Source organism: Ischnura elegans, chromosome 2, assembly GCF_921293095.1.
Source record: "Ischnura elegans chromosome 2, ioIscEleg1.1, whole genome shotgun sequence".
In the NCBI taxonomy this organism is placed as follows: domain Eukaryota; kingdom Metazoa; phylum Arthropoda; class Insecta; order Odonata; family Coenagrionidae; genus Ischnura; species Ischnura elegans.
This window is the reverse complement of record NC_060247.1, coordinates 53,860,419-53,880,076: the sequence shown is the minus strand read 5'-3', so window position 1 is coordinate 53,880,076 and position 19,658 is coordinate 53,860,419. Positions and strand designations below refer to the sequence as shown.

The following is a 19,658-nucleotide window of genomic DNA, read 5'->3' as shown; positions in this document are numbered from 1 at the left end:
ACACACAACAAGATTGTTCGCAAATATGCAGGTAATATAATAGGATATCTCGCAGATAATGGGAACTAATGGATAAAATATTTCTTTTTCGACAAGAAGATTCTCAAAACTTTTCCCGCTTGTTTAAAAATAAATTCTCTTTAGGACCAAAAAGATGTATATAGTCCTTTTTTTACCTTCAAGGACAACCATTCCTCATAGATTAATGGCCTTCCTCAGTGAAAAGAATGGACGAGTTTTGTTTAAATATCCATCGGCATTAAATTAATCAAATACCTTAATGGTTGACATGTCATGCATCATGGAGAGTCACTTCGCCGTTAGTTTTCGCCGCAGCAATATCTCAAGAGTTTTCAAACAAAATAAATCACGTAGCCAAGAAAATCAAGGACCTCCTCAAAGCGTCTGGCTCGAGTTGGAAATTCCAGAATAAAACGTTGATGAGTCTGGTTTGGGGTATCACGACACTAAAAAGAAAGCAATGAGGAAACAATCCCCCAGAGCTCAAGAAAAAATGCGGCACCACCTCCGAAGCTCTAAAAATAAATTTATTATTTTGCACTTTGGAAAGGGATGCAAGATTGCATTCTATGTTAGAAGTATAACAAGCAGTGTTTCCAGGATCAATTTGTTAACATATAAAACAGATTTATCGATAAAATATGTAAAAATGTTACCAAGGAATGTTTGTCAATACCGCATGCTCAATACTAATTACTAGATTTGGCTACAGCATCTTCAAATCAAATCTGGATTCAACAATTATCATAAGCAGTTTATACCATGCATTGTTAATACTCAGTGCATTTTTTGGCATAAATGTCTCTTGACTAAGGAGATCGGTTTTACAGCTGCTACAAACACTGGCATTAAGAGATTATTTCCTCTCCTGCAAAGTGGCAGACTAAATTGAATAAAGAATCTCCTCTCATGAAATTAATTCAAATTGATTATCTAAGATGATTATATAAGTTGAAATATTTCCACTGTAACGGAATTTCACGTAATTACGTCAACAACCATTAAGTATATTCCAATCTTTTAGAATCAAGATCAACATCAATAAATGTCTCCTACAACATAAAAGAATGACTCTTGGTAATTTTCTCCTTTCTTATGAAGATACCTGGTCAGTTTTCTCGTTTTGGCTTTTAAGAGAACACTTGTTATAGAGCTCTAGTTGAAATTTCTTAAGAAGAATTTTGGCCATAATATATAGGATTTCGCATCCACGGAATTTTCTGTACTTTTTTTCTATTTCAGATAATTTGAATCATAAAGTTATCGAAAACTTGAAGATCTATCGCTAAAAAAGTATAAATACTTATGCAGTGACATCTCGCCCGAAAATAATGAGGATGGTTCCATGAAAATTTCGCAAAACTCAAATTACAAAAAAAAAAGCTTCACAGACGAAGGGAACTTAAATATTTCCCACTCAAGTCTAGATCATGACGCGGACGCATGTTCATGCAAGGCCGCGAGACAAACAGAGAGAAGAGACGCTGCCAAGAGTTCTCCTCTAAGGCTTGCCACTCTCGTTACCCAAGTCATACAGCGGAAGTAGGTGCATGGAAGAGTGAATCATTCTGTTTGTTCATTTTTTTGCCGCGGTTTCGAAACTCGCGTCGCATTAGCAACGGCTCGGCACCCACTTGGCAGATACGAAGACGAGCAACCGCGAGTAGTCGAGTTTTATGGGTTACAAGTGAAGGAACTTCACGGAGCATTTTATTCTCTCTTGGAAGAGGGACATAGGTTTATCCTTCTGAAAAATAATAAGAGCATATTGCTCAGGACAAATGATGCGTATAAAAAAATGGATCACCGAATTAATTGGCCAATGGCATTATTATTAGCTGACGGTGACACTTAGTTCAGTTTATCTTGGTTTTAGTTCTTATAGCTTCATACAGGAAAGTTTAACACGAACCTATCCACTGTATATTAAAATTTTATTTTGGCACATAACATATTACTTTAATAAAATAGAACCCTACATGTGGGGTCATTTATAAACTCAAACGAATTGTTTCATTTCTGAAAATAAGACCAGCCAAAAATTACTTAACAACCAATGAATATAGGAAAGTGTATTTTAAATGGCAATTAGACGTGCATAATAGGTTTCAGAAATCTTAGTGCAATTAGTCACGGGCGTCTTGCTGAATTGGCGTAATGAGTGTGGAAAACTTTGCTCCATTAATTTCGAGATGGACTCCCACAAAGACAACATATCTTTAGTCGCATATATCCTGCTGAGAATTGGTTACTTGTATAGTTTGTGAGCACAAGCAAAAAATACAATGGTTGTGGACTAGTGACCTCGATAATAAATATATCTAACCATCTTTATCAGCAACCAAAGAAGTATATATATAAACTCTCGAATGCAAATTAATAAATAAAAAAACTTCCATTATTTCACTGGTGTACTGTTATAGACCTATAGAATTCGTAGCATAAAATTAAAGATAGAAAAATAATTAAGGCAGAGAAAACATTGTAAATGCATGAATAGTGGAGTGAAAAAAAACATAAGACTCAGGTTCATTGATGATGAAAATGACTGTGATATCTGCTAATTCAAAAACTATGTTATTTTTCCCAATTAGTGAGCAATAAATATCGTTAGTTGAAGACTTGTATTGAAGTTTTTGTATAAAAGTAAAAATATGCATGAATATTGTCCTTCTCAGAATTTTTCAGCATGAGCTGGTGATAATATCGAATTATTTCTCGTCATTATCCCTCTCGTATCCACAGACACCACCTTCTCAGACCGTTGCCTTCGGAATAAATACAAGAGTAGGTATAACCTGGTGAACCACTCCAGCACATTCATCACCTATGCCCGAGGCGGAGTTCGAACCGATGACCTTTGGAATAGCATATGTGACCATTAAGCACCTGACTAACTTGGCCAGCGGGTTTAACTTCAATAGTGATCACATTCCCGCTGCACATGGGTGCATGGCGAGAGGGACAAAAAGTCGCATCCTAACAGAGGAGCATGTTTTAACATCCCTGGATCATCCACTCAACGTAGGAAGGCCCATTCAATGGAGCCCAACACGCGCTGAATTCAATTCAGTACCTCAGAGTGCAGGAAAGAACGAGAGATATTCTCATTTTAGATGCTTGAAACGCGCGCGGAACGCGGTTGCATTCCGGAGCGAAGGAATTAGGTCCACCGAATTGACCTGCGTTGCTAGAGACATAGTCAACTGACGCATGGCGAGGTGAAATAAATTCCATTCCTGCGCGGAGCTAAATAAATCGATGTTCTTCCCAAATCCCAAGTTTCTTTCTGACTCGTCCTTCCCCTACATCCCATCCTTGAAGATGTATTTTGCTCCCGAAGCGGCCTTCGTCGCGCAATGGTTTTTGCCTTGGGGACTGATTAGAGGAGGACCAATTCCATTCCATATAAGGCTGATTTCTGCTGCCTCTTCCTTAGCTTTTTTAATCGGTTTTCAAAAATGTCCGCAGCGCGGAGATGAGAGCAATGTGATCCACTTTTTTTCAACCTTTTGCAGTGAAATGTTCGTAATTGCGCGAGGAATATCATTTGTGAATTTGATATATCACATCATCATATTAATTTCGGTTAAGACCACTAATAATACCTTGGTTGTCCGTCAGAAAGTCGAGTGGCGACTTTTGTGAACCCATTTAAATGCGCGGTGGGTGACAACACATTTAGAGATCGACTTGAGGATCCTCTTTTGTAGTATTCGCGGTTTTTCGAAATCCCGGCGCGGAAGGACGAGAGCCTTCATTTTGAGATGCGTCCAACGGAGAGTGAGGGAAAAATGAAAAGGAGGACAGGGGTCGGCGCAAATATAGTAGGGGAGGGAGGACATCTTGTCCGACTTACCGTACACCTTGGGAGACCATCCAACGGCAGCTGGAGACACTCGATGATCTGCGAAAGACAGAGGACGAGGAATTAGCACCGTTATTAGACAAAAGCAAGCGGTGACGGACTTAGCGTCGGGTCGAAGTACTACCGTTCATGGGCGTGCCCAGCGAGGGGCAGGAGGGGGCAGCTGACCCCCCTTAGAAGCAAAAATCGCAAATGTCTATAGGGAAAATAATATTTTCTCAAGCAAATAATTTTAAAAACTAATAAAAGGCTGTTACATTTTCCTTAAATTTTTTGATTTCATTCACCTTTTCCATGCTTAAATCTTACCTATATGTTGAACAACCATGGCTTGCCCCCCCTTGTTTTGATCCTGGGTATGCCCTTGCTACCGTTTAACATAATGAAACGTTTACATTATGAACAGTGGTGTAATGGTGCCGGAACGGCGTTCCGGCACAAGTTAACAAAAGACATAATAGTCAGTCAGCCAATCATGGCAGACAACGTTTATTAAATTTTTTGCCTCAAAATTTCTAATATTCCTATACATTCGCAGTCAAAACAAAAACTTTGTAATAAAATTTAAATAATGACCAGTAATAAAAAAAACACATAGAGTAATGTATCATTTCAAAAAAAAGTTAAGGAAAATGCGTTCCGGTACAGCTAATTTTGCAATGACGTCACTGATGATGAAGCCTTTAACATGATGGATTTCGAAAATGGCATAAGGTGCCGAAACCTGGCCCAGTGGAAAAAAAGAAGTGTGGAAATAGAAAAGTTATATCTTTCATTACGTAAAATATCAAATATTTCCACCTAATCAGGCTGGAAACTGCATCTTTTACTACTGTTCGTTAGACAGAGGCCGCAACAGATAATAGAGAAGTTTAACGGGTTCAAAATACAAAGATTCATGTTATTAAATGCAAGACATAAATTTTAGGTGAAATCGATCGATTCGGCTTACACTTGGTGAAAATTCTTTGTGAATGAAGATGCACAACCTTTTAAATGTTCACAAATTTTTCTCTGATCTTCTCCCTTCTCCTGCGTCAATAGCACATATGCATACGTGGATTCTCCCAAAATATAATCGCACAAGAAAATAACGCGTAGGTGTCAGAACGACTTGTGCCAAATAGCAAACCTGTGAAAATTTACAAAGGTTGTATATCTTCATTCATTAATTTAAGATTTTACTGGGGTTTGAGACCGAAATGAATGCTGCATAAAAATCATTAGCTTGACTCAATGGCACGTGTAAACTATTATTTCCCCTCGATTCCAACTGTTTGCATTTTTGGAACATATTATCAAAAGCAGACACTTTGTCACCTCCACAATATATATATTTTTTTAACTCTATGTTTTGAAGGATTTTGGCTCTTACACCATCATCTAGAGCAAGAATTATAATAATAATTGATAATGGTGTAACAGCCTAAACCGGTCAAAAATATAAATTTTTTAATACATTGTGGACGTAACAAATTATTTGTTATTGATTATATGGAGCCCTTCCACCACGTACAAGCTTCAAGTTTCGATTTAATGGCACAAATATAGTTCGATTAATTTTATTTTTAATATAAAATTAACGATTTATCAATTCCGCATCATCGGTGAAATCCAGTTTCAATGAAATATTTCCATCATTTTCAAACGCTCCACATTGCCATCACGAGAGAGTCTATAGTAAAATTTGGCACTGTCACGGAGGTTTCCAGTCAACTTAGTCACAACAAAAAAAATCATACCATGCAATTTTTCATAGACCATGAACGATGGAAAGGACTGTAGCGAATACATGGAGAAAATATAATTCTTATTAGAACTGAAATGAGAAACGAGGGATGATGAAAAACTCTCTGATAATATGGCAACCTTAAATTAAATTATAACGAGAGCGCTACGGGAAAAGATGTAAAACAACAAGCAAATGGGGAGGATTTGCCTGGGGAAGCAATTAACAAGAGAGCTGTTCCAAGGGAGATTCAATTAGATTACATGTATCTGTCGAGGATAAGTATGGAGAATATTATAAAGTTGCAAAAAAAGGTATGTAGGAGTACTGAGTAGTTAAAGGGATGTTTAAGCCTTCACCTAAGAGAATTGTTAATAAAGGAAAAAAGAGTGAAAGATAGTCTGGAAAGATAATAGAAAGAGTGATAGATAGATATAGGTAACTGAATATTGAATGCATAAGAGGGAAACATTACGGAGTATTGTTTTATCGAAATATTTAATGTTATATGCCCTTCGTTAATATCTCGTGACTAGGGCGTAACTATCACTGTGGAGTAACGAAAAGTTTGAAAATTATATAGTTAGTAAACTTAGGGAGAAAAATTGATGACTCATGACACTCGCGATTGCTCTTTCTTTGAGGGATCGTTGTCTAATTTTCTTCTCGGTGCACGTAAAAATTTCATTTCCTAAAATTTATAACAGAAGAAAATAAAAAAGTTAAGAAAACAACGAACAAGCTTGGATGGACATAATGTTCTCACAATAGCACCAACTTCATGAATAGGCCAAGATGTATACAAGTACATAACTAGTATAGGGACATTAATATAATTTTGCCGGGATTATGATTTCAATCATCACGTTACAATAATATTCCACTCTATTTTCAAGATCCGCAAAGTAGAGTTTGGGTTTTATGCATATTTGCTAAATTTTAAAGACTTTAAAAATCAATAAAATTTATCATTTTAAAATTGGCTTCAAATTTACTAACCGTAAAGCAAGCGAGATAGCATTTCAAAAAACACAATTTTAAAGATAATATTAGCTGTGGCAAGTGTGAAATTGTGGAAAGACATCATGATTCCTAGGAAAGAAGATGGAACTTTTCCACAAATGTATTCGAATTATAAAATTGTGGAAAAATGCCACCTTGTTTTCTAGACATCGCAGGGTTAAGGGCCTGATTGCTACGCTAAAAGATGAATCCCTGATCATCCAGCTATCCTTAATTATGAAGTAGTGTTTCAGCAATGGAGCAAAATCAATCAAGATAGCAAATAAAATTAAGCCACGTAAATGCAGTGAAGTAGAGAGTACACAAGATCTCACAGGCAATATCCCCAATAAAGTTGGGGGTTTCCGGCAATACTTTGTGGTGGAATTTGCTGGCCGTTTTGGACGAATAAATTTAAACCTTGCTTTTTCACCGAATTTTTATTAAAACGCAACCATATTTTCGACGGTTATATCATCCGCGACCAGGAAATAGCTTTAACCGTCTAAAACATTGTCGTGTTTTAATAAAAAAAACTCCGTGGAAAAACGAAGTTTAAATTCATCCGTTCAAAATATCCCCACTATTGCATTCGATAACCCCTGGCCAAGAAAGCACACATCAGGCCAGTATCGACTGCACATCACAAACAAGCCCTGGCCATGGGTTGGCGGGAGGGGAGGGGGGTTCGAACTCGTTTCAGATTTAACGATTAAGGATTCACATCTCACCAAAGTGGCTCTTCGGTCTTCGGTGAGCGAACTGGCGATCAACGGCGAAACCCGAATCCGGTAAGGTTCGAACGTCCCGTGGCAACTTTCAACTGTCTTCATATTCTCTCCTTCCTTCTCCTCCTCCTCTCCCCCACCCCTCCACCCCCAGAAGCCACCCGAAAAGCCGATCCACCGATTCGAAAAACTTGATGCGTGTATCGAGAGAGAGAGAGAGAGAGCGAGGCAATACCGTCGCACGGTCGCCGCACCGGATCCTCTTTGGCACCTCCACAATCTTCGCTCGCCTCCAAAAACTCTCCTCCCCACACAAAACACTTTCCTCCCGAGAAGTGAAGTCACAAAAATAAAGCGTGCCTGCCTCACTTACTTACTCCCCTCTGGGACACTACGAAGATCGCGCTCACCCGCGGCTCGCCCATACCATTGGACGGGGCAAACCCCCGCGGGCCCTCCAATCGGAATCCTTGAGGAGGAAGAGGTTCCACGTGGAAGGAGGAGGAGATGGCTTAAAGGAAGGAGAAAAGGACAAGGAGAGGAGGAAGATAAAAAGGGTGAGGAGCGGATCAGGAATGACGGGAGAAGAGGAGAGGGCGAGACGCTTCGCTCGCACGGGGTTTGAGGGGGGGGGGGAGAAATGGTCACGTGATCTAGAGAAGGGGCCGCGTCTATTTCACAAGGGAGGGCCTCATAGACAAGCGAGATAGGACGCCGAAGAGGGGCGGTCTCAAGGCCTCACGCTTTGAGGGACGACTAGACCCCACCATTGTAATAGGGTTTGAGGGGGGGAAGGAAGGGTCACGTGATCTAGGGAAGGGGTCGCGTCTATCCCACAAGGAAGGGCCTCATAGACAAGCGAGATAGGACGCCGAAGAGGGGCGGTCTCAAGGCCTCACGCTTTGAGGGACGACTAGATCCCACCATTGGAATAGGCCGACGGGCCTAGATACGGTTGGGCGGTCTCGGACGTGACTTTCCTATTGGTAAATAGAGACCGGACCGCTTGTGGGGGAACTACGATGGGTAGGATGCCTTCACTAGGAGGGGATAGGAAGGGCGATGGATGATAGAGGTTGGTGGCTAGGAACTCCACAGGTATGGGCGCATCAGTCCCCCTAACTGCACTCGTTCGCGCCAACCTGCCTTTCAGCTTTTTTTTCGTTGTCGTCGGCGCAGCTCATGAGACCGACCACCGGACGTGCCAAATTGAATCGGTTGCAGCGGGAATGAGATTGGTCCCGGACTGGTTGTGGCCACGTGGACCCTGTTCTTGGTGAGGGACCACGGATGCCGACAGATTCGGTCGAGTTCCAATGCACAACTACGGAGAAAAGGTTTCCATCGAAGTTCATATGCCATGTACTGATAAAATAGCCCAAATGATAAGAAACATGGAACCTAACCAATACTGGGTGTAGGTAAGCACTAAGTTATTTGACTTATTAGTTAATTGAGGCATTGCAATATTACCAAAGGACTTATTCGAACACGACGCGTTTCGTTGTTAAATCATCTTTATCAAGTGTTGTAACGCCGAATCGCGTCTCGCTCGAATAAATCCTGTGGATATATTGCAGCGTCTCATTTAATTAATATTAAGAACTTCCACCACACTGTGCCGCATATCATACAAGATCAAGTCTTCTGTGGAATTCTTGGAGAGAGAAATTACAAGAAAAAGCCCGCCACCCGTCGCATTGCCAAATTCAAGTAAGTACCAACACCGAGTCGTCATGCCTCTTGACGCAGATGCGCGACGAAAATGTTTTAATGAAAGAATATGCACCGAAGTATGAAGATCCTGGCAACCAAAGAACCTACCTCAAATCCTCTAACGTCAAGGAGAGCGAATCATGAGAATCATAAACACTTCGTATTCAGACGTAAAGTTGAAAATTAACTGGCATGAGTAACAGATATTTGAAGCAGATATTGAATTGCAAGGAAACAAAAATAAATATCCGCGCTCAAACGCTGCGATCGCAGAGATCTCGCTATTGGCAAAAACAGGTGAATAATCATTGTACCATGATGCTCACACCAGCAATTGAACTTGTGTATGTTGCAGCCGATATAAACCACCAGTATAGAGTAGTTTTACAAGAAATAAGGATTAATGGTATTTCTAGAGCGAAGTAACTAAAAATGTCCAACTACTACCATTGTGAGCCATTATTACCAAAACATTTGACCCTAAAGGGAAAAAGAATATTCAAAGCTGCATTTCATAATACTAGAAAACTCATAAATAACTATGAATTATTTTCATTAACTTTAAATTTTCTGAAATATTAGCAATAGCATCGATACGACATGAATAATATAATATTTTCACTCCCCTGCTGACTAGAGAAGATGATTAATACGCTGTATGGTTGAATGTCAAGAGAAAATTATATTTATAGGTACGAAATTAAGACCGATTTCAGCATAATAGAGAATCAAGAAAGGAATGTAATACAAATAAAAATATTCTTTGGAATTAGTTCCAGAAGTAGGGAATTGTAATGGCAGTATTAAAAGACTGAGAGGGTGAAGTAAGAAAAATGATAATTTGCCCAAGAAGAATCACTTTGATCAAGTTCAAATCACTCAAAGGAACAAGTTTGCACCTGCAATTTGAGGTTATTCATACAAGGAAACACATAAGTGTACAAGTGAATCTCATGTAGTACAATAGTGATAAAATAGTTAGTTACTCTTGTAATTTCAATAGCCTCCAAGGAATGGCACATGTAATACCTGTTTGGGAGACGTATCGATTGATTAAGGAAATAAAAAATGAATATTTAACCTACCTAATGAACCTACAGCTTAAAAATGCTGGATTGTTTGTAAGAATGGAAAGTATTTCAGTGGGGGCTTAAGTGGCTGCTTCTGCCTTTCCCGACTTGCAGGCGCCGCTGTTTCACAGGTTTTATCGATGCAGTGAATGCTGAGCGCCATTGGGTCGATACCGAAGGTGGAGATATCTCTGCTTCCCTAACTCAGCATTGAGGACAACACATCGTCCTGGGGGCTTGAATAGATTGAAATGTTTAAGCCTATCGCGGCTTTCTTTTATTTTAGAAACAGGAGAAAGCACAAAGGGAAGTAAATTTGAACAGGTAAGATGGTATACCTTTGTAAAAAAAATCCAAAAAGGACAGGCTATTCGAATTTAGCCTGGTGATCAGATGGGATATTGGACATTTTTTGTGATATTGTGTCGTTCTATCAAATTTAAAGTATAAAGTCATAATAATAACCTCTACCCATTGCTTTTTCACAACAGAGTACAAACGCAACTAAGAATATTAATGAACCTCTTAACCGCGATATTGTAACAAAGTTTGCATATAAATAATGTATTGATCTAGTTTTGAACTGAAGTTTTCATCCATAGTGAGGTTGAGTCTCTCAGACAAAAAAATATGTCTTTATTATAATAATATTTACAGTTTCGAAAAAGCAGATAAAGGGTGCCTATTTATACGAATAATCGTAACTAATTACCTATCTTGAGTCCTTATCATTTTAGGTACAAGAAAATGTTATCAAATTTACCTTAATATCAGAGTCTATCGTAGGTATGTCACCATATGAAATAAGAAAGAAAGAGAACGCTATTCGAAGTTGAAGGATAATAAATCTGTGAAGTGGAGAAATTGGCATTCCGGGCGAAATGAAACACTCTCTAGACCGGGTTCAATGCTAAAACTAATTTTCCCTAAATTTTGCTTTACTTTTCAGAAACCGATTGATTGCGATATTTCATTTTTCAGTAGGTAAAATCGAAGGGTCAGGAAAAATACAGCCGTTTAAATAGCTTTATGAGGTCAATATTGGCTTGCTTAGTTTTCGTCTAAATCACAACAGAGTCGATTAAAAGAGTGAATTAAATGTAATCAAAACTTCAAATCAAAGAAAAAGAATAGAAAATATCGGTAGCTAAATATATAATTTTTAATAATAGTAAATCCCATGTAAGTCTTAAATCACAATAAACTATCATCGATAGATGAATCAAGTGACACTAAAAATTGAGATCAAAGATAGAGAATATAATATATAGGTAGCTAAACATCTAATTTTCAATCACAGTAAATCCCCATGACTATCTACCATATAGCTTGAAGTTAGTCTGATTGATGAAAAGGTCGGAACTAATTCATAGAATGAAACACAATATAAGTAAATGCAGTCTCTCAGCTGCTATTAAATTATCAGAGGAAAACTTAGCGTTTATCATTTAAAGACAATTCAATTGGATGGAGGAAAAGATAAAAATTATCTCTTCTGTTATGTGAACCTGCATAGAGTTGTCGAATCTTCGTAAGTTAGGCACCTAAGTCTCAAAGGGAGGACATCTTGGCCGACTTACCGTACACCTTGGGAGATCATCCAACGGCAGCTGGAGACACTCGATGACACTAGAATCGTTTACACTGGCCTGCAATTTGCTAGTTAGCAAATTGTAGGCCAGTGTAAACGATTCCGATGTACCAGATATGAAAGGGTACAGCCTCAAAGTAATGGAATCACTGACACTGTTCAAAAATTGGAAATCTGCTGCTTTATAAAAATTATAGCCTAGATTTTTGCTCCCGAGAGTAACCATTTTGGAATAACTTTACAAACCTTTTTCCCCTTTTTCAATATAACGTTTATCTAGTTGAAAACCCTAATCTCTCACAAACAGACCACTATTTCCTTTTGATACCTCAAAGCGCAATAATTTTCTAAATAGACACACGGGTATCTGCTATGTTTAGAGAATAAAAGTGACCATGGGAATTGAAAATACAAAGATTTTAGGAGGAAATTCGGATTTAGTTTCCAATAGCATTAAATTGAAAATATTTTGTAACATTCAACGTTTATGAGTTGAAAAAACTCGCATATACTCTTTTCAAACGTTTATGAACATAATTTATTCCAAATTTACAGCTAAATGGTAATGAATAAATATGAACAAATTCTAAATAAATGACACATATGCATGGAAAGAAAAATGAGTGGATACGTTTTAATGATGAATATTGGTGTTACTTATAATAGATACATAAATCATTACGCTTAATGTCGTTTGTTGTTACAACGTCATCAGAGAAATGAAAAAATAAATTGCTACTATAGAAATTTATAATTATTTTAACGAAATACATCAATATTTTATTCCAAGGTAGAAATTGAACTAGAGTTGTGAAGATAAATTGTCGTCACATAGGTAACAGTGAATTCAAAATAACTGTTGCTTACTATTTTGTGTTGAAATATGAATAGATGATGATATAGAACGATCTAAAACAATAAAATAGTGGTTAATACATTCATTAATTGGTGAGAGAAATTAGGTATAGCTGAAGAGAAACAATGAGAATTTTGAAAAAGCAAATCCGTCTCCAAACATAGAAAAATAAAATTTTAATCATTAAAGTTATTAAACCCTCCTTGTGGTGTCATAAAATAGATCAATATGAAATACTTTTGTCACACAAAGTCTAAAGTCAGGTTTTTAGTTAGACAAGGCTAGAAAAAAATGAAACAAAACTTACATCATACATAATCATGTATGACTCATTTGGTTCATTACTTCAAAATAGTACGCTCATATTGGCATAAAATAATGGCGTTACCAGGGGTAATGAGTTGGCATTTGATAACGAAAATCTCTGCACCACCTTATTACCAAAGGTTATCTCAGGTTTTCTAGAGAGTAAATGATAATGACAAACTTTGGTGGGGGTGACCCATTCTGAACTATAATTCTCGAAGAAACATCGCGACATTGAGTGACTTGTGTATACTGATGAACAAGTATCGCGAAGGAGAAGCATTCTTTCGGCTGCAGGGCAGAATGCCACCAATCGACCGAGCAGGTGAGAGAAAGGAAGGATTTGGTTCGATGGTTTTATGGCGTGGCTCGGAGTGCTTTGCAGCCAATACATCCTCAAAGGAATTTTTAGACCTATCTAACTTCAGGGCACTTCAACATTCTCGAGTTCTTGGGCGAAAGAGTGAAAGGAGGGAGATGAACTGAATTTCATTGGCTTGTTTAGTGTACGTCTAAGTAAAGTCATTCATTGGATTATGGTATTTCTCTGGTCACATCTATGAAACGAGAAGTTGTGAAAGTTAAAACAGACTAATAGGAAAATAAGGGAAATAAATACGTGGAGAATATTGGAGAGAAAATATTTTAAACAAGAGAAATTTGAAACATGGAGTTGAATGCATGATTTGATTTGATGGAATGAATGCGAGTAAATTTAATTGAATGCAATAAAGATATCAAGAAAACATTGTTTTATAAGCATAAGGACTGATTGCGAATAGCTGAATATAGTTGAGAAATGCCCATGCAGCCATAGGAATGCTAACTCAAGGAAACAATGAACCTGATCGCAAGTACTGTCCGGCGTATTGGCACAAAGGAGAGCCATATTATAATGCTTTTAATACAACAAACAATTCCACTTTTCATTCTGGACTTGTGATTAGAAGTGAATTTTATAAGTATTTTAGCTCAAGTGATTAACGTGCCAAAAGGGTTACTGATCCTATTCTTCTATAATGTTTGTATGTTCAAATGACATGCTGGAAACAGAAGTAAAATATATTTTCCTATTTTAGAGAACGAAACTAATGAAATTTCCCATTGATCTTATTAATGCGCGTCTTTAGCATTCAATGGATTCTGTAATCTTCTTCTCGACGCTTTTCGCAAAATAATAAACACGATATCAATATGCCATTTAAGGGGCGGATCCTGGATTTTTTTCTGAGGAGGGAACAAGGGTATGAGAGGTCTTCTCATATTTGAGATTTAAAAAAATACAAAAATTACTGTAGAAAATATCCTCATTATTTTGATATGAAAGTTTTTAATATTAAATTAAATGATTGAGGATCCGTAATACACAAAATAAAACAAACGTAATGATAGATAAGAGTCTTAAAAATCTTGACTATTTTTATAGCGTCTGGGGGGGCGGACGTGCCCCCGTGCACCCCCCTAAATCCGCTTATGTGTCATTTTAATAATATAAATTCATCCGCTGCCAACCTTACGGAATTTAATACATATCATATTCAGGCCTGTGTAAGAAGAAATACATGATGGCAAGCCATGATTTGCCAGCTTCATCAATCAATTAACCATCAATACCAATTTTCATATCCAAGGTAATTTTTGCGCATTACAATTGAGTGGGTTGGAAGCCAAGGGGTACAAGTGTTTTTTTTCTCAACAGAATTAGGTAAAGTTAATTGTCAGAATAAATACACAAAAACCTGGTTGCCACGGGAAACCAGTGATTCTCTTTTCTGTGCTGACATCTAGTGGAAAATCAAATGCACTACTAAGTATCTAATTAATCTCGTTTGTTTTCTATACCTAATTTCTGTACCCTCTTTATAGAAAAGAGAAATCTCTTGGCTTCCAACCCACTCAATTAGTATTTTTTAAATGATTTATCCTTGATATTGCGGCTTTTAGTTAGCATCCTATGAATTTTATAAGTGCCTCTTGAATATCTCACCCTATACGAAATGTATATTCAAGACGCTTTCCTCTCAAAAATCAGTAGTTTAAGGCAAGTTCAAGGAATTTTTTCGATACGTGGCTACGCATGTATGCTGATGTCACAAGACAATAAAACAAATTACACACCTCACCTAAAGATTAAATCCATATGGATTTTGTACCAATGACGTTGCAGAAGTATGCAGATTTTATTGGCAATTAGGATTAAATAAATATTAGCAATTGGAAAGGATTAATTTTTCAAGTGAGCTTTACTCGCCTCCTGATCCCAGTGAATATCTTCCATTCCTGCCTCCTAGCCTCCACATCAACACCTGTGTTTTTCCCGCCGATATGTAATGACCGCAGGTGTACCGAATGGCATCTGTAAGCCAGATCAGCAAAGGCTGCGGGAGCAACGGAAAAAAATGAGAAGGGAAGCGCTCGGTAAACTGCTGATGAGCCACACCGTGGCGCTGGAACACGGAAGTCGACACTTGAAGGGACCGAAAACACTTCGCAATAAAGACGGCAAAGAAGCAATGCGCGCGGAGCAGTTAAAGAAACTGCGAAGGACGACACGGCAGTAAAAATAGTCGCCATTCTTCCGAGGGGAGGAAGACATGAGGAGGGCAGTAAAAGAAGAAGCGGCAGTACCACCACGGATGAACGAGGAGCGGGAGAACGAAGGGACACGGCGGAACTCGAATTAGAGGCGGCGTAAATTGGTGTCGAAAGCCAAAGGGAGCGGGTGGAGAGGAAAGATGGCGCTGAGTGGAGCGGGATATGAGGCAGAGAGAATGGATGAGGCTGGGAGAAAGCAGGAGAGGAGAGATGGGGGCGGGCAAACGAAGCACCAACTGACGGCCATATTCTAGCACGCACGGAGCGAACCTGGGCATGACATACTCGTTTTCTGCTACTACTAACTTATAGTTTTATTTGTATAGTAGCAAGTTTGTCGGCCTCGGTGGCGGCGGGTATAATTCCTCGCCTACCACACGGAAGGTCGCGGGTTCGAGTCCCGCCTGGATAGGTTGACCCTTCCAGGACATGGGTGTGTGTTATCGTCTGCTGTTAATTGTTTGAAAACTCCCGATGTAAAGGCCTCATTGTGCTGTTTTCGGGGGTAATGAAAATAAATAAATAAATAAATAAATAAAAGTATGTGCTCTTAGAACTCTCCTAGTTTCAAGTCTGACCCCATCTCGCTGTCCTGTTCTCTTGGCCATAGTCCGACATGCGAGCGCGTGTCTGATCAAGACTACGATGAGTGCTCCATGCCTTGTGTGTAATCACACCGTACCGCACACCAGTGGCATAACTAGAAATATGCTTTGGGGGATAGAGGAGCCTAGGGGGTGATCTTTCTCCAGGCAACGAAGGTTCCGGGAAATATTTTGAAAAATGGCAAGCCTGGAAATATATTCTACATCATTTTGGCGCTTAAAATTTAACTGTAAGCAGATTCAGTTATTATACGTCTAAAATAGACAACAGTTTTAAATATTTTTTTTAATCTCTCTGAGGCTTGGGGGGGGGGGATCTATCTCCTCATCCCCCCCATAGTCACGCCACTGCCTCACACCCTTGGTGGTGGTGGCTTGCACGGTACCACGAAGATGCACTCTTTAAAGACACCAAAACAATGGCAAAGGAGAACAAGTACTACCCCCGACAGATCAGAGAAGCTATTGAGATAGCGGAAACGCCGGTGAACTTCAACATTCATCAAGGCTACCTTCCTCATAATGTGCGGAAAAGAGTTCTATAACAACTGATCATTGGAAGGCCAGCGATGAGAGATGGACGACCACCGACCAATAAGAGAGCAACACCCGGCAGATTCCCGTGTTTCATCACCTTCGCTCCACTTACACTGGAAAGGTAACACTGGTCCCTTACACTTGTTAGTGCCGTTTGTCCCTTAAGTGCGTTTACTGCACAATCACTCAAGCTGAAAAGATGTTATTCTACACTCCAACAGCTGGACTTTCACCCGATATGAATATCAGGGCCAAAGTTTTCGATCGTCGTCGTCGTTTCAGCAACTTAGACCTGATGACACTGACTTCAATTACAGCGAAATTGGTGTCAATAAAAGCCCAACGGACGCGTTGAGAACCAGAAGAAAAATACAGAGATCAAGGAACGGAGTGCTGTGGGTACGCTTATTTTTTGAAACCGATGAGACTGAAGAAGGAATGCGGAAGATGTGGCCACTGACGGGAGCGGGAGAAAGGAAGAGGAGCGGTTGATGAAGGAGGAGGCATGGCTGTGAATAGAGAGAGAGAGAGGAGGGTAATTTTGCGCGGGAGGTAGGCGTCGGAGCGCGGGAAGGCGACGAAGGCGAGTGCTGAGATAAGCACTAGAGGAGGCGAAGAACTCACAATTAGCTTTCGAGGGATACCTCCAGATGGAAGGAGAAGCAGGCAGCGGGTGGAAAGACACCCACGCCGCGGCACTAATGACATCATCGTCGACAATATGGCCGACGCTGCCGATACCAATATCCCGCCTGCCTGCAATACCTGCGCGCTTCAGATTAAGGCTAGGATGAGTGCAGCTTGGCTGGCGTGGAATCACCCTGGTGGTGGATTGAATGGTACCTTGTGGACGTAGATGTACCAATTCTCGGGAAGAACGCCAATGCACGAAACGGAAAGCATTGCCATTGACTTTCGGGCTCTAGCTGACAATGCGGGGAAATTCAGGGATGCACATAATCCGTCGTTCACCTTTACAAAATCATACATCATTAGAAAAGAACATTCACTTTGTATGTGGCAAACTTCAACTTCATTACCGACCATGGTTTACACACTTATGTCTTTATAAAATGAAAGATATATGAAAATCAATTTCATAAATGCTCCTCAATCACGAAGATCAGATAGATAAGGGGAGGGAGGAGGTACGGGAATGGTAAAGTCACAAGAAGTAAATATTTGTCGTTTAGACGCGTGGGTCGGAGTAGGGACAGGGGTTAAATTTTCTCAAACACCATTTTTATTAACAAGCTATAATTAGGTGTACTAGAAACGCATTTCTTCTAACTAACGGAAACTTGAGATATGATGCCAATGATGGCAATGGATGCAAACGTCTGATGGGAATAAGGAAGGATATTTCTCCATTTAATTGATAGGTTAGAAGCAACAAGTAAAAGCATCCATAATACTACTGCGGTGAATATGATTTTCTTATCTTTCTTACATTCTTTAGCCTAATAGCTATACATTTACAAATTTAACTATAAATATAAGCATGGATCTTCACTTTTAAAAATTCCAATCCATTCCTAGCAGCTGGCTTCTCTGAGAAAAGGAAAGCACTCGTTATTTCCTGCAAACTAGAATGAGCGCTCTACGACGCATTGCCAGTACTATAGATAATTCCCTCCAGCCCTTATGGTCTTTTACTTTATCTTGGAATAAAACTCAAATCATCCACTGGTAGCTTTGCTTCCAGATCGTTCACATGCACGCCTCGGAGAGGAAGAGTCTGCAATTATCGACGAAGAGAAAAGCAAACTAGCGGTTCTGAGATTGATATCGTTTCATAAAAAGCAAACGCAAACAAGTAATCACAAGACGCAGACATTTTAGCTCAATGGCGATTAACACGCTGACCTCCAGAGCGGAGAGCGTTGGCAGCAGACGTGGGAGGATGGGTGGAAGGGGAGGCTGTAGAGGGGGTAAGGTGGAAGGGGGTAAGGATGGCCTCCGAGAGGGAGGCTGGTTCATCTCCAAGAGGAGTGAGTACACGCACAGAGAATGGGAGCATTGACTCCGGATAATTTATTTTATGCATAGCAACAGGAAACTTAAGTTCAACCACCAGAAAATGCTAACGACAGCATGCATATCCACAACGTTTTGCATGAAAGGATAAAGGCATCTCTTGGCTCCGTTTTCAAGATTGATTTCATGTTCATAGAAAAAAACTATGATGGAAAATTTTGCAAATTCTGGTCATGTTTACTTAAGCTAGTGGAGGAGCTCGTATTAGCATCTTTAACGCGGAGTTGTAGAAGACACTTGAGTGGTGTAAGCGAAAAATGTATCTTCAACTCAAGACATTAAATTTAATTAACACAAGATCAAAATAGTATTGTTACTCAGAGTAAACATAAATACATTTGGTCGCTAACCAACGAACATCTGAAAATTACAATAACAACAGCCCGCTGATACTCAACGCATGTGATATAATTAAGAAAGAGTGTTGCTATAGCGTAATCGAAATAGTAAAAAAAATACTGCCAACTGTTTTTAATCTCAATATTATAAATGGAAATACACTTTTATCTTTTTAATGATATTTAATTCAATTTATATGCAAAATGCTTGGATCTTGTTCTATGCTGAAATCCACCTGATCATGTTAAATAGTAACTGAGCTAAAAACGTAGAAGAAAAACACTTTGCCTGGTAATTAAATGTTTGCCTCTTGTGATCTATAATGCCAAAGAAAAATAAAGATTGACTCTTAAAATTCGAATATTTTTCAAATAGGTCTTAAGATCTTAATCTTCAGCTTATAGATAAATCTTAAAGATATGATTAATCTTCTTCAGCCATTAAATCAGTGCATTCTTTGGCCAAAAAGACTTGTGTGCGCTCAGTAATAGGGATAAATGAGATACCCATCGCTAGCACAGTCCAGACCTCATTTCCTGAACGAAGATTATTACTATTATTGCTAATTCGAGGAAGTTTTAATAATAAAATGACACCAAATAATTCCCACAAATTAGCTTACGCAAAAATATTCTTTACAAGATCTAAAAATACGTGC

General features: G+C 39.0%; 1 protein-coding gene across 1 annotated transcript in view; it reads right to left on the bottom strand.

Moving 5' to 3' along the window:
* The window catches only part of LOC124174231, a 167,959-nt gene that overhangs the window by 125,994 nt on the left and 22,307 nt on the right, over positions 1-19,658 (bottom strand). The window contains exon 2 of the mRNA XM_046553324.1: positions 3,881-3,928. Within this exon, the coding sequence (XP_046409280.1) occupies positions 3,881-3,928 (48 nt within the window). The remainder of the gene's footprint in view (positions 1-3,880; positions 3,929-19,658) is intronic.